A 16,010-nucleotide genomic window follows, 5' to 3' on the forward strand; every position below is an offset into this window, starting at 1 on the left:
ACACTAGCTCCAGCTTTTTTCTTAAACATCTAGTTCTATTAGAAAAAAAGCAAAAGCACAGCAGATAGAAGTCTTGAAGCCTGCAGTAAAACACTGTGGCTTTCCATTGTGAGGACGTGCCTGTTCTTTATTACACACAGGCTGCTTCTGTGATCTGCTGAGTTGGGCAGTGTCATCTTAGCAGACAGGTTTTTTTTTCCCCCCTTAGATGGGGTCTCGCTCATTCGCCCAGGCTAGAGTGCAGTGGCATGATCATGGCTCACTGCAGCCTCAACCTCCTGGGCTCAAGTGATCCTCCCACCTCAGCCTTCTGAGTAGCAGGGACCACAGGTGTGCACCACCAACATCTGGCTAGTTTTAAAAATATTTGTAGAGACCAGGGCTCTCTGTGTTGCCCAGGCTGGTCTCAAACTCCTGGGCTCAAGCAATCCTCCAACTTCGGCCTCCCAAAGTGTTGGGATTTTGGGCATGAGCCATCGTGCCCAGTGGCAGGAGGGTTTTTATGTACATGTGCTTGCCCTTTGTCAGGGGGGTGGGGTGTGGCTTTGGTTTTGATATTTTCACCGGTACTGCCAGGCTATTTTGATTCTTCTTATAGGAGTCTTGACCGTCAACCACCTGCCATGCTGTTTGGGATGCAGTGTTTTGAGGATATCCCTGGGGACTTTACTAAATGGACCTATACAAGTTGATAGGCCTTGACAACTTTTCTCTTACTGTAGTTTTTGTTTTATTACCATTTAAAACTAAAGGCTAGGGAGATGAGCCGTCCTAGATTGAACGTGCTTATTAGCGTGGATATGTTGTGAAGAAATGCACGTTGGAAAACATTGTCCTCCAGAAGCAATTAACTTGGCAGCTATTTTGTTTACATTTTCTATGATTAATATTTACATTTTATTATAAGAAAATTGGTTTTTTGCTGCCTTGAACTCATGCTCACATTTTCCTGGTTGAGATTGGAACCAATAAGTAAAGAAAATTGACCTATCAACCCTTTTAAATGTTAGAAACCTAAGTCAGAGAGAACTGTGTTAAAAGAACTGTGTTTATCTTTTTGGTTAAACCTGTTGTAACACTGTGTGGTTAAATTTTCCCTTTGTGCTCTCTTCCCCTAATCGTTCAAAGGATAGTGGGCACTATTAGGTTCGACTTTTTTTTTAAATGTTTATCTTAGTGGTGGGTCGTCTTATGGGCTAGTCATTTGTGGGCATAGGTTGGGGTGTGCAGGGTTTATGGCTAATTATAGGATCACATGTAGTGGTTCTCTGTGATCAGGAGAAGGATACTAAGGTTTCTATTTTACTTATTTATTAGGTTGTGTAACTTTTTTCTTTTATTCTTTTATGCTTGATGATGGTGTTGGTGTTTAGGAACCCCTGTTTAGAAAGCATTTTGGAGAAAACCTGATGCAATTTTAAGTTTGATGATGTCGATATCTCATTAGATAAGGCCTTGATAAAATAACACCTTTTTCTCTTATTTCAATGGCTCCAAAGAGAGGCTAGCTTGGAAGTGGAGTGGTGGTGATCAGGAAGGGACTCACCACCACGCCACAGGGTTGTCACATATTTTCCTCAAAGCAAAATGTAATTTCCTCTTAAAAGAGGATTTAGATCCTGGCATTTTAGCAGCTGTTTTTAAGGCCTGGAGCTTTGGTATTCCTGGCTGTTTTGGGAGGCAGTGCTGGACAGCCGATTCGTTCAGCAGGTGTTGGTTGTGTGCTGACTTTTGTTTGGTAGTATTTGGTCTGACATGGGAGGGAGTTTGCAAGAAGGTTACAGCATCATTTCATATGGTTGGAACCCCAAGTGTGGGACTAGCACACCTAAAACAGGGACGCACAGAAAGGGAAGGCAGCTGTGATTAAACATTGAAGCTCGTAGTACCAAGCTCAAGCCTCGGCATTTGGCAGTAGGAGAGGTGCAGAATGGTTGGGAGAGCCTCATAGAGGGGATGGAACTTGAGCTGGGACTTGAAGAAGGCTGAGAGAAGGGACAGGGAATGCGGAGTTTAGGGAGGGTGTTCACACAGATTTTGAGAGGAAACCGAGCATGGCTTTTTCGTGGAACTGTGTGAGTGTCTGCATGGCTTGGGTGGGGATGACTAACTTGACTCAAATTGCTCATCCCTGGGCCAGACTGCGGTAGCCTGGGGACCAGGTGAAGGAATCTCAACCTTATATTGTAAAGGCAATGGGAGCAGTGAAAGTTTTAAATAGGTGAAAGATAGGCTTTGTTTTCTCTTTTCTTTTTCTTATCCTTTTTGTTTGTTTTTGAGACAGGGTCTTACTCTGTTGCCCAGGCTGGAGTGCAGTGCGATCTCGGCTCACTGCAACCTCTGGCTCCTGGCTCCTCAGCTACCTAGGTAGCTGGAACTACAGGCATGTACCTTCACACCCAGCTAATTTTTCGTTTATTTTTTGTAGAGACAAGGTCTCACTATGTTGCCCAAGCTGGTCTCGAACTCCTGAGTTTAAGCCATCTGCCTGCCTTGGCCTCCCAGAGTGTTGAGATTACAGGTGTGAGATGCTGTGCCTGGCCATGTTTTTTTTGTTTTTGGTTTGTTTTTTCCTAAAGATTCATCTGACTGGATGTGGTGTTTCACACCTGCAATCCCAGCACTTTGGGAGGCTGAGACCAGTTGATCCCTTGAGCCCAGCAGTTCAAGACCAGCCTGGGCCACATAGTGAAATGCCATCTCTACAAAAAAATTAAAAATATTAGCTGGGTGTGGTGGTGCACACCTGTAGTCTCAGCTACTCAGGAGGCTGAAGTGGGAGGATCTCTTGAGTCCATCAGGCCGAGGCCACCATGAGTCGTGATCATGCCACTGCACTCTAGCCTGGGCATCGGAGTGAAACCCTGTCTCAAAAAAAAAGATTCGTCTGCTAGAGATGTGGGGCGTGTGGAAGGAAGTAGACCAGTGGATATGGTCACCCGAAGCATGATGGGAATTCCAGATACTATATGATGCCATTTCAACATGGAGGAGTAGAAATGGTGATGAAGGTAAAGAGACCACAGCAGAGAGGCGTCTAGAAAGAAATTAACGGCTCTGACAACTTATTTAATAGAAGTGGTGGGGTGTGGGGGCAGCCCAAGATAACAAATATAATTTTCAGGGCAATTCATGGAGGGAGGAAGAATCAATTCAGATTTCTGGGTTGTACCGTTTTTGATATTGTATTCTAAGATGGTCATTGCTTCTTATTAGGAGACAAAAAGGTTTTTAAAAACATGAAGGTCATCTGCAGTTTTTTGGGGTGAGAGAGTCCTCAGGAACGTTCGCATTTGCAGATGCCCAAGAGCCTTGAGTCCAAGCTGCTGATCTTTTGCGCAGGGTGGTTCTGCCGCAGTCTGCGAGGCTTCTGGAGGGCCTCGTGAGCTTGCAGCTCTGTGATCCTGCTGACAAACTGGTTTCTTTCCACATGTGGAATCTGTGTTTTCCCTGCATGGAGCAGTGAATGGGGATATGAAAGGCACCGGACATGAAGCTGATACCGTCACAGTAGAATCCAGAAAAGCTGCTCAGTAAAACAGCTTGTACGTTAACTGTTCAGACGTTAGAAAAGGCTTGTATTGCTTATTGACCTTAAACTTTCTTGATTCTATCTATCTATCTATCTATCTATCTATCTATCTATCTATCTATCTATCTTTTTGAGACTGGGTCTTGCTCTGTTGCCCAGGCTGAAATGCAGTGTTGTGATCACTGCAGCCTCAACCTCCTGAGCTCATGCAGTCCTCCCACCCCAGCCCCCCGGGCAGCTGGCAGATGGTGTTGTCCTCACATGGCCACAGGCAAGCTCTTCTTATAATGTGACCTTGACACTTCTGCCATTGTGAGTGGGATCCCTGTTCCCTCCCATTGAATCTGGGCTGACTCGGGACTGTAGACAAGGTTATAAAGGGCTCTCCCCTGGATCTGCTGGGGCGTGTGCTGTGAGGAAACCCCGCAGCCATGCGGTGAGGCCCTGTGAAGGTGAGCCACCATGCAGTGATTCCAGCCCCCAGAAGACGCTCACCCCCAGACTTAAGTCTTCCCAGCTGAGGCCCCCTGAGACCTGTGGCGCCCTTTCCTAATTCTTGACCATGGGACCTGTGAGCATAATGAAATGATTGTTTTGTGCTGCTAAGTAAAGGGAGGTTTGTTAAGCAGCAGTGGATAACTTGAACATGTTTTGGAAGCTGGAGCCGGGTGTGGCCATAATCAAATCCCAATGCCTGCAGCTCTGGCTTTGGGATGGGGTGTTGGGCAGAAGCCTCCCGGCCTCCAGGAGAGTGCTGCTGGCTGCCTGAAGGGCCTCCTAGAAGGTAATAGGGTCTAGTATTTTAGCCTGTGGGTGGCACATGATGACTGTCCCTGCTACTCTGCCAATGTGGGAAGGCACTGCAGACGGTGTCCACCACATGGGTTCCCTGGATTTGGTCCTCAGCAGGCTGGGCTTGGCCTACTGGCTGCCTTTTGCCTACCTCGGAAGGAAAGGAGGGAACGTGTCATTGCACGCTGGAGGAAAGGGGCCCCTTGTTAGGTGGTGGTGGGAAGCCTGGTGTCATTGTTGCTATGGGAAAGAGGAAAGTATGTGTGTATTTAATGAACTTGCTCATCTAGTTTAGGAGATTTCCAGGCAGGAAATTCGAAGTGCCACCTGGCTTCTCCTTGGTGTAAAGGAAGAGGACTTGCTGGGTTCAAAAATAAGACTGTCTCTCATTCCCAGCCTCTTCTCCAGGCTCCTCAAGTGAAGAAAGGGCTTCCGGCAAAACGAATCTGGACTGGGCTGTGAGCTCCGTTCCTAAGGCTTCAGATTGAGATCCAAGTGCAGCGTCCGGCCTTTCAGCTGGAGGAGAGGCCTGCAGATTCTTGCATTAAATCCCCAGTCTGGCCTCTAAGAGTCCAAAGGGCGTTGTCATGCCACAGCCTCTTCTGGGAGCCCAGGAAGTAAAGGGCTTGTCTCTTTATGGGTGTGGCTTGTCTAATGGAGGAGATTATGAGTTAATACACAAAAAGCCCACCAAGTGTTTTTAAAGAAATTATGTGTCTGCCTGGACTGAAAGGAGCAGAGGCAATACAAAATGAAAATAAGTCTTTGGGCCCCCAGACTTCTGTGAGGAGGAAGCAGGCTGTGAAAATCACCCAGCTGTAAATGTGGGGTACTTTTCATGGAAAATGAAGTATATCTGAGAAGGCGGAGCTGAGATCCCAGAGAACAAGCCCCAGGTACCAGGACAGAGCCCTGATGGAGGTGCTGGCGCTGTGTGCCTGCCTCGAGTGGCTGTCCTGGGTGGGACATTGTGTGTGGGGTGTGGGTGTGTCTGGGTCAGCTCTTTAGACCTGGATTGGGAAGAACGGGGATGGAAGAGGGGTGGACTTGAGGAACTGCATGTTCCTGCACACAGGCTCCTCAGCTGGGCAGGGTTTAGGTGACGAGACCCCAGACTTCAAGCTGATAGCAGTAATTGGACAGGCCTTGGGGGCCCTGGGGAGGTGTCAGGTTCATTTTGCATGTGGGAGGATGTGACGTGTGGTGGCCAGAGGATGGACAGTGGCAGATCGTATTTTCCAGAGATGACCGCAGCAGTATCTCCCGCCCCACATGCCTTCTCTGCAGTGTAACTGTGAAACGCCTTCCATTGAGAGGCGAAGTTGCTGTTCCCTCCCTTGGATCTGGATGGGCTGTGACTGGAGGGGAAATGGCGCTCTTGGCTGGTGTGCTGAGGACGACATACCGTTCACCTGGTTCTCTCAGAACCCAAGACCAGCCCCATCGGAGAGGCTGCCAGAGGAGGCCATGGGAGGAGGTGGTTTCTCATTAACAGCGACCACCACTGTCAGCCGCCAGATGTGTGAGTGGTGAAGCTTCTGGCGGTGCCAGTGCCAGCCACTGAGCCATCACCAGCCTTTGCATCTTGCCTGCTGAGGACCCGGTCATTGTGGAGCAGAGACAAGGTGTCCCCTCCCTTCCCTTTCTGAATTCCTGCCCCTGCACAAGGTGTCCCCTCCCTTCCCTTTCTGAATTCCTGCCCCTGCAGGAAGGAGAAAATGATTGCTGGCCATCACTGAGGGTTGGGGCACCTGGCTGTGCAGCCGCAGCGCCGGCGGGCCGCTCTCCCACATCTCAGGGGCACGCAGGTTCCGTGCCAGGGATGGCTGGTCAGGCCCCGCAGATGGGCAGAACTTCTCATCCCACACATCCCAGCCTTCTTTAAACTTCCCTGGCAGATTATTTTATGGTTTTGCTGCTGTTGGTGAAGATGGTTCAGTTTTCTTTTTTTTTGGTGGGGGGGAGTTTTATAACTTTATTTGATGTATTTGATGATCAGCGATTAGTTCTCATCCACATTGACTGTCTGTAGATTTTTGAACATGGTAACAGGTACATAGGTAACCAAAGTATAGAACTTATTTGGTGAATCTTCATCCTCATTACATTTTCTGGATAACCACGCACGGATGCGGTAGGGGACATTCCTTATTTCTTTGGCCCAGACAGCTTTGTTGAGCCTGGTATCAATGCACACATCTGGAGTTGCCGTCTCCTTCATGTCAAATTTCCGAATCTCTTTGAGTGCCCGAGGGGCACGCTTCATGAAGCCCACTCCGTGGATGCGCTTGTGAATGTTGATGGTGTCTTCTCGGGTCACCACCTCGTTGATTGCAGAACGGCCATTTTTCTTCTTGCCATCCTTTTCTGCGGGAGCCATTCTGCCGGGTCCAAGTTGGAAAGGAAAAGGACAGTTGAGTTTTCTTGGGTTGTCCATTGGATGATCATCCCAGATGGGTTTTTTGTACTTCTCGTGTTCACATGGTTTAGGGATGTTTTTCTGATGAGTGGTGGAAAGTAGGAACTATTCATGGTGGCTGGATTTGGCGCCTGTCTCCGTCATCATGCTGTTTATTTTTGTCATGAAAAACATCTCTATCAATAAGATTAATCTCACTTTTACCCAGACAATGTAACCTGTAGACTTCGTTGAGTAAAATTGGAAATAATTTTAAATCTAATTTATCTTGTTGTCAAACCAAGAGAAACCTATCAAGAAACCGCTAAAGCAGTGAGAGCTCAGAATGAGGAGGTTGTGGCATAAAAGGTGATTTTTCTGGGAGCTTCACATCTAGGCGATGGTCTAATTTGTACTAAGTGCGAACACGCATTGAATTCAGGGAACTGGGAAAGCACGCGTGTTTGACCCTGCGCACTTTGCAAGAAGCTCGTGGGGGTTGGTGCATCCTTTGAAGGGTTAAGGGAACGAGGGGTGAAAAGTTGATTATTGTTTGGTTGTGCAAATGTGGTGCTGGGTGGAGTCCCCAAGACCACTTCCTGCTTCGAGGATTTACTGGGAGTACTCACAGGACTCAGGATCTAATACTCATGGGCATGATTTATTACAGTAGAAAGATAACGAAGCAAAACCAGCTAGGCGAAAGGGTGCATGGGGTGAGGTCTGAAGGGAACCAGGCACAAGTTTCTGAAAGCCCTGCCCCCATGGAGGCTCACAGGAGGGGCTAATTTCCCCCAGAACAAGGTAGACCAATACAAGGTAGTGAAACGTTGCCAGCCAAAGAAGCGCATCCGAGACTTAGCCCCCAGGGTTTTTACTGGAGGCTGGTGACAGGCAGCCTTTGCCAAAATCCCAGCCTTCTGGCAGGAAAGCAGGCATTCAGCATAAACCATATTGTTGGAAAACAGTTGAGGCACAGCGAACCCCACTTACTAGTTAGGGTGGTGGGAATCCTCCAGAAATCCAAGTCCGCAGACCCCAGCCACGGGCCACCCCTGTAAGCAGGGCTTTGAAAGGAGGGCTGCTGGGGCCTGCTTTCTTAACCCTCTTCTGCACAGATACCAACTTATCCTTTCCTTTCTGATTAATGTCTCTCAAACACAGACGGGGGAATAAAAACCTGAAAACAAGCGAATATTGACATGTACATCACCACTTTCAGTCAGCTATTTTCAACCAAGTGCTGAAGTATAATACAGTTGTAGTCACAAAGGGGAAGTAGCAGGTATGTTGCAAGAAAAAACTTATTAGAATTGTATGTTAACTTGGATAGAAACAGAACTTTTCTGAGCTTATGTGCTGTGCAGATACAGAATGCTGGCAGAGTTACTTCTGTGAGAACATCATTGAATTACAATTAAATATTAAGTACCTATAAAATATCTTTGCATTACAAAAGTGGTTAAAGTAACTTTCTCAGTCTTCGTAAATGTAGATAGTATCTTTGGACAAAATAATGAGTTAGTCTTTTGATGGAACAGGAGAAGCAGGAGAAAATTGTTCCAGGAGCAGGGTTGCTGACGATGCCGTCCCTGTTGGTCCAGAAGGTAAAATCCTCCTGTGTTAGTCTGTTCTCACGCCGCTAATAAAGACATACCAGAGACAGGGTAATTTATAAAGGAAAGAGGTTTAATGGAATCACAGTTCCTCATGGCTGGGGAGGCCTCACAATCATGGCGGAAGGTGAATGAGGAGCAAAGTCGCGTCTCACATGGTGGCAGGCAAGAGAGCTTGTGTAGGGGAACTCCCCTTTATAAAACCATCAGATCTTGTGAGACTTATTCACTATCATGAGAACAGCACAGGAAAGATCCATCCGCGCGATTCAATTACCTCCCACCAGGCCCCTCCCACGACACATGGAAATTATGGGAGCTACAATTCAAGATGAGAACACAGAGCCAAGTCATATCTTTTTTTTTTCCCCCTTTTTTTTTGAGAGGGTGGGTCTTATTATGTTGCCCAGCTGGTCTTGAGCTCCTGGGCTCATGTGATCCTCTTGCCTCATCCTCCCAAAGTGCTGGGATTATAGGTGTGAGCCACCACACCTGGCTGATTTTCTCTTATGGGTTGGAGTAAGGTATGGCCAAGACGGTTAAGACGATCCATGTCCTGTGGGATGGCCCATGTTTCACCAGCACTCAGATGCCCTGGGGCTGGGGGCTTATGGGCAGTTTTGCTAATTCTCAAAGTTAAGTTTTCAGCTGGGTGAAGAAGGAAGAAAGGCTGTTTCGTTGAACTCAGTGTTGAGGAGAGCAGTGACTGACAGCAGTGGATGTGCTCTCATCCTCCTGCTTTTACTGGGAGAGGGGCTTTGTGATGACAGGTGTATAACCTCTCAGGTTTTATTTCTTTTACATTAAGAAAAAAGAAGGTGGGGAGGTGGTGGGTGACAGAGCAGGTGATACGTGAGAGTCAGTGAAAATGCACTGCTGGGAGCTAGAGAGCCTGTGCAGGGTTTTTCCGTTACTGTGTCCGTGATGAGTTGAGGAAACCGTGTCTCAGTTCTGGACCATGGCCGAGAGGAAGTGCATAGTCTTAAGTCTCTTATCTAGTGATCACTCAACACAAATGGGGCGTACCGGCTGCAAAACAGAGTTGGGTACCAGTGAGGCCTAGACCACCTGGGCGTTTCTCTTCCAGAGCTACAGTTCCTAGGTGTAAAATAGAGCTGGTGATATACACCTTGCCAGGTTATTTGAAAATGCAAAACACCCAGCACAGTGCCTGACACATGGGAGGCAGTCACAGACCCATCTGTGCTCAGTTGCTCATGATGAATGCCCGTTATGTCTCAGGCACGGACTAGCTGTGCAGTAAGAGGGAGCTCTGAGTCAGACGGAGGGTGGATTTGCTCTTTGGGCACTGGTGTAGCTCTGGATCTGATTGTCCTTCATTATCTAGGTTTTGGAAATGTGAGTCATTATGTAAAGCTTGAGGTGTTGGTAGGTGCTAGGTGAATCAAGTGTGGTGGTGGTGTTTTCTATGCGTGTCTCTTACCAATAGACTTTTGTTTTTGTTTTTTGAGATGGCATCTCGCTCTGTCGCCCAGGCTGGAGTGCAGTGGTGCGATCTGGGCTCACTGCAAGTTCCGCCTCCCGGGTTCACACCGTTCTCCTGCCTCAGCCTCCCGAGTAGCTGGGACTACAGGAACCCACCACCATGTCCGGCTAATTTTTGTATTTTCAGTAGAGACGGGGTTTCACCATGTTAGCCAGGGTGGTCTCGATCTGCTGACCTCGTGATCCACCCGCCTCGGCCTCCCAAAGTGCTGGGATTACAGGCATGAGCCTTTTTTTTTTTTTACGGTGCCTGGCCTTTTTTTTTTTTTTTTGAGACAGGGCTTTCTGAGACTCCAGGTGTGGTCTATCATGCCCTGCTAATTTTTTTATTTTTTGTTTCTTTTAGAGATGAGTGTTATGTTGCCCAGGTTGGTCTGGAACTCCTGGTACCAGTAAACTTTTTAGGAGGTTTCCGTTAGCTTTTGAAAATTTTTTACCTGATCTTTAAAAATGAATGCAGTTGTGTAGCAATTTTTAAAGTGATTGACAGTTTTTTCCCACCCTACCTTTTCTTGATTGAAGCAGTTGATTAAGGACTTTGGGAGTGGTCCTATTGTTTCTTGTATTTTTCTGATTTTTGTTTTAGTGATGACACTGTGGGAAATCATTTGTCAGGGGCAAATTTCAATCTTCTGTCTGAATGGATCCGTCTACTTATCTGTCCATTTATTTATTCACTACTGTTTACCTGTCTGTCCAACCACCTACCTACCCTTCCGTCTGGCCATCCATCCATCCATCCATCCATCCATTAAAGTTCTTTCTGGGGGTGTGAGTATCCGTTTAATTGCACTGCATATCTACCTACAAGTCATACCTCTTAGCAATCAGCAGGCAATGAATCGGGCCATTCCCTGGTTGAAATTCAACTTGAGATTTCTAGAGGGAGCTACTCAGGTTAAGGATGCATTATCTAACAAGAAAAATGAATCTACAGTAGGTCGTATTACAGATGCAGCACATGAAGGCGCCCACACATTACTTCTTAGCAGCTGAGTGTGAGGTGCATGCATGTGAGGCTCAGACCCCACGGGCTTAGGGCATCCTTCAACTTTTTTTTTTGAAGAGGAGTCTCACTCTGTCTCCCAGACTGGTCTTGAACGCCCCCCTTGCCTCAAGTGATCTTCCTGTGTCAGCCTCCTAAAGTGCTGGGATTATAGGCGTGAGCCACCGCGCCCAGCTTTCTTCAACCGGAAAACTATTTAAACATTTTATTACTCTGTAGCTGTTGGCAGTACCAGATTTTATTTACAACTGAAGGTAGTTTTGGATCTAAAACCACAGTTTTGGTAATGTTCAAAAAATGGATCATTAGTGGTTTTAATGTCATGTATCAATCGTTTTCAGAGTATCTTTTATATTGCTCTTCTGTATATGTTAGCTTACTAGTTGATTAGTGTTTCTGTAACCTGTCCTGCTTTCTAATCTAGCCACTAAGTGGTTGGATCAGGATTTACACTCAGCTATGCCTCCTTTAAAACTGATGTTTTGTCCCTCATCTCCCTAAAGTTTTTAATGGCATATATGTGTATATATGCCATTTATATATATATATATATGTAATTATTTTTAAGTTCATTTTGCTTTTATATCTCCCCGATTTTTTGACATTGTTTCTTTAGAGAAATTTGGCCACAGTTTTTAGCACTGGGTGCTGCAGGACGAGGGCTGGACCTGCTGCTTGGAGCTGCAGTCCTCATCAGGTACCTGCTCGTTGTACCACCTGCACCACCACCCACATGCTCCCCAATTTTTTAAAGTTAATTATACCCCGTACTGAAGGTAAAAATATGCATACATAATTTTTATTATAATGCTACTTAAACATATAAAACCCAAGGCTAGGCATAAATTCCTTATGGTTAGAGGAATTTTGTGCAGCTGTAAATCCCAAACATACAAATTCAATCCAACTACAAAGGCAGTAAATGAACACAATTAATTTAATGTGACAAAAGGATGTAGTTTTGCTGACGGTGTATTGCTAATGTTGGGTTTCATGATACAGTGTATTTGTATTTAAGATTTTTGCTTGCTGTCACTTAATTCTTTTGATTTTAAGAGTGATAGACTCTCTCATTTTTCAGTTTACTGAGCAGGGTTCCCCCACTCCTGCCACCTGCCCCTGCCCGACGGCACAGCACAGTGACAGCGACTTTTCGTGTGTCCATCTAGTACTTTGTTCAAATGGCAGCAAATAGGAATATACAATCTCATTTCCCTCCTTTCCTTAGGAGAAAAGTAATATTCTATATGTATTATTCTTCAATTTTCTTTTTTCATATAACAGAATATTCTCGAGGTCTTCCCTATGAGTGCATGGAAAACTTTGTGGGCCATCATTGGAGTTGCCGTCTTTACAGCTGTTGTTTTTTCTAACAATGTATACTCTAATCTCATTAGAGGTTTGTCACCGATAATCCAGATTACGTCTTCTTTGGCCCTCAAACAACCCTCTGAAGTAGGTGGCGGTGGGGGTATCAGGAAGAGAAGAAACTGAGATTCAGAGAGGTTAACGGACGTGACTGAGGTGACAGATGGAAGTGTGTGGGGACGTGGCCCACCCTAGGTCTGTGTGCCTAGACAAAGGCCGGGTGCATTGCTGCCTTCTCAGGGCCACTGCCACCTGCTGAGTCCAGCATGCTCGGGGCACTTTCCCCCCGTCTTGGTGATGGTGCACTGAGGCCCACCCGCAGTAGCTGACCGTGTTGGTCTTGACTGTGTTGGTCTTCAGAGTCCTTTGGTGTTTATTGAGTGCCCTTGGGCAGATGAGGGAACAGGTGCTTCTGCGCGTGGTTCAGATGGAACCGCTATAGTCTGCAGATAACTGAGCACGAAGCTGAGGGTGGTCAGATGCCTATTAGTCGCAAAATTTGCTGACCCAATGTGAGAGTCGGGAATGAACAATGCCTTTTACTGACCTAGGAGGTGTTACAATGACAAGAAGAAGTCAGAGTGGGCAGGAGGCACTAGGCCAGGAGAGGAGAGAGTTGGGAGGAGGAAGTGGCCATGCTGCAGGTGCCCTAACAGATCCAGGGAAGCATGGAGAGCACAGCGTGGCCCGTGTGGAGAGGGCATCACTAGCCTGCCTCGGGCTGCAGGGGGCGGGGAGCACATGCGGCGTGCAGACCTTTCCTTAGGTTTGTGCTGGGTGCTCTGCTCTCAGGCCCACAGAATTCTGCACTGTGAGCAGCGCAGGTCGGAAGAGGCATTTGGAAATGCCTCGCTCTGTCCAGGAACTGCAGTAAACGTTCTAGCTGTTAACTAGAACCCACCTTCTGGCAGATGGTGGGTTTCACACTGAGTTAAGTAGCTTCACGACTGCTAGTGGCTGGAAGCTTCCAGATTAGTAGTTTAAGCCAGAAAACAATGTTGATACGTCTTGAGATGTGTATAAATCATTTGATTTGGCTGGGCAGGGTGGCTCACACCTGTAATCCCAGCATTTTGGGAGGCTGAGGTGGGCAGATTATTTGAAGTCATAGTTCGAGACCAGCCTGGCCAACATAGTGAAACCCCATCTCTACTAAAAATAGAAAAATTAGCCGGGCATGATGGCGCACGCCTGTAATTCTGGCTACTCAGGAGGCTGAGGCATGAGAATCGCTTGAACCCAGGAGGTGGAGGTTGCAGTGAGCTGAGATTGCACTGCTGCACTCCAGCCTGGGCGACAGAGCGAGATTCTGTCTCAAAAAAAAAAAAAAAAAAAGATTAAGGTGTTGGTTGTGTGTGTGTGTGTGTGTGTGTGTGTGTGTGTGTGTGTGTTTGTTAAGAGAGCCATTGTAGGCTACATGCATGTGGTAATAGACTTTAAAGGGTAAATGGAAAATGGTAGCTTACAACTGACATTTAGCCAATTGAAAAGTGTAGGCCAGGGTGTAGATAGCACATTCCCCTGCAGTGCCTGCTGGGTCCTGGAACGAGGCCTTCCAGCAAGTCGGTTCTCACGTCAAGGGCATGTCCTGAGGGTTGTGGGGCCTTGGCCATCAGGGAGAGAATAAGGTTTTCTCATTTTCGACTTCAACTAATGGTCATAGAGTTGCTTTTCTTTTCATTTATTGGTTTACTGTCCTTTCCTCATCCTCCTCTATCTCTGTGTCCTCCTTTATCTCCGGCTCTTCTCCTCCTCCTCTTTCTCTTCCTCCTTCTCCTTCTCCTTCCCTCCTTGCATTTGTTCATCTTTACCACATTCATTATACACCCAGCAAAATGTGAAACCTTTCATTTCCTGTTCCTGGTACATGCAGCAAAAGCTTGATTATACAACATTATGATGATATAGACAGAAAACACGTCTGAATTGTGTTCATGGAATATGTAGCATTCCCATGGTTGTCAATTACTGTAGCTCATTACGGTGAGCAAGTATGTCTTGTTAGTAAGAAGGTTCAGGGAGTTGAGATGACGGGGCTGAGATGCTGCCTGCTGTCTCCATGGTATGGGCAGGTAATGGTGCAGGGGGCGTTTATGAACTGGTGTGGAGGTGCCTAATAGGGACCCTGTGCTTGAGGAAAGGGCAGAAGGCTGATGGCCTCGTGGCTGTACTCCCGGGTGCTTCTTGCTGGGCGGCTCTCACTGAGCGGGAGTGAATGGGAAGGGAAACTTCCTGATGTGATCCTTCAGCCGAACCTAGGGATGATCTCCACGACAGTAGACCCTGAGGAGCACCCCGTGCCACCCACCAGGAGAAGCCCAGAGGAAGTGATACCCTCCCTGACTTGTTAGAGTGCTTCTCTTGAAGGAAAGAAAACCCAGAAAGTTCTTTTTGACTTCTGTCATACTGAAGGGTATCATCATCTTAGACACCAATTTAGCATGAAGGGAAGATAATGTGTCAGACACTTGAATATTGTTGCACGTCTGCTTTTCCAACTGAATTTTCGAGTGCAGATATATGTGCAGTCTGTTTAATATAATGGGTTTTCGATCTTGTCCTTTCTTGGAAAGTAAAATGCTTTTTATTACCTGGAAACTAATTTCAAGCAATAGATTGCATTTTTCCTGGGAGTCTTGTGGTCAGTTTTGTTTTTCCAATGCAGATTGCCTCCAAATCTTTATTTTGAAAACTTTTCACACAATTGGAAGACCTGAAAGAATGGTACCATGAACACCTCACACTCACCACTTTGACACAAGGCTTGTTTGCATTTTGTCGTATTTGCTCTTTCTGTCACACTTTTGTTTGTTTTTGAATCATTTGAAAGTAAGTAGCACATGTTATTATTATTATTATTATTATTATTATTTGGGATGGAGTCTCACTTTGTCGCCCACGCTAGAGTGCCGTGATGCGATCTTTGCTCACCGAAACTTCTGCTTCCTGAGTTCAAGTGATTCTCCTGCCTCAGCCTCCTGAGTAGCTGGGATTATAGGCACACACCACCACACCCAACTAATTTTTTATTTGTACTTCCAGTAGAGAGGAGGTTTCACCATGTTGGCCAGGCTGGTCTTGAACTCCTGACCTAAAGTGATTTGCCCAACTCGGCTTCCCAAAGTGTTGGGGTTACAGGCGTGAGCAGGCGTGAGCCACCATGCCTGGCTAGTGATTTTCTTCCTGAATACTCCTGCACACATCTCATAAGAATTCAAACATCATTCACCCGTCTAACCATAATACCAATATCACTCCTAAGAAAATTGACCATACTTCCACAATATTATCTAAATAGTTCGTCTGTATTGAAATTTCTTCAGCTGTTTCAATAACATCTTTTATAGCTGTTTTTTTTTTTAAAAAAAAACAAAATCTACTCATTATGTTTGTTTCTTTAGTCTTTTCTAAATGCGGAGCTTTTTTCCCCCCCTGTAAATGACAGACTTCTTGCGGAAGGGTCCTGCTGCTTGTGTTGGAGAATGTCCCACTTAGGTTTTGCTGAGTGTTTCCTCATGGCATCATTTCACTTGTCTTTTCATTGCCTGCATTTCCTGCAAACTGGAAGTTCAATCTAGAGGTTTGATTGTATCCACATTAAGTCTTTTTGGCAAGAACGCTTCATAAGTGTTGTTGATGACTTCACATTGCATTACACCAGGAAGTGATCAGTCTTCAACTTAGAAGATTTGCTCTCACTCTAAAATAGGATAGTTTTAAAAATAGGCATCTTTTTTAAGGGAAGGGTTCTCACTCTTTCACCCAAGCTAGAGTACAATGGTATCATCATAG

At 46.2% G+C, this 16,010-nt stretch overlaps 2 protein-coding genes across 7 annotated transcripts in view; one reads left to right on the plus strand and one right to left on the minus strand.

Annotated features, from left to right (window-relative positions):
• RPTOR (regulatory associated protein of MTOR complex 1) overlaps nucleotides 1–16,010 on the plus strand; it is a 416,632-nt gene that overhangs the window by 50,490 nt on the left and 350,132 nt on the right. The gene's annotated exons all lie outside the window — the stretch shown is intronic.
• On the minus strand, nucleotides 6,285–6,722 carry LOC129137649 (large ribosomal subunit protein eL31-like). Its single transcript, XM_054670733.1, has one exon. It carries the CDS (start codon nucleotides 6,702–6,704, stop codon nucleotides 6,327–6,329), a length of 378 nt encoding a protein of 125 aa, XP_054526708.1. The 5' UTR covers nucleotides 6,705–6,722; the 3' UTR covers nucleotides 6,285–6,326.

The sequence above is a fragment of the Pan troglodytes genome, chromosome 19, assembly GCF_028858775.2.
Source record: "Pan troglodytes isolate AG18354 chromosome 19, NHGRI_mPanTro3-v2.0_pri, whole genome shotgun sequence".
Classification (NCBI taxonomy): domain Eukaryota; kingdom Metazoa; phylum Chordata; class Mammalia; order Primates; family Hominidae; genus Pan; species Pan troglodytes.

Coding starts and splice junctions, on each gene's coding strand:
- LOC129137649 (XM_054670733.1), bottom strand. CDS start 6,704: ATGGCTCCCGCAGAAAAGGATGGCAAGAAGAAAAATGGCCGTTCTGCA.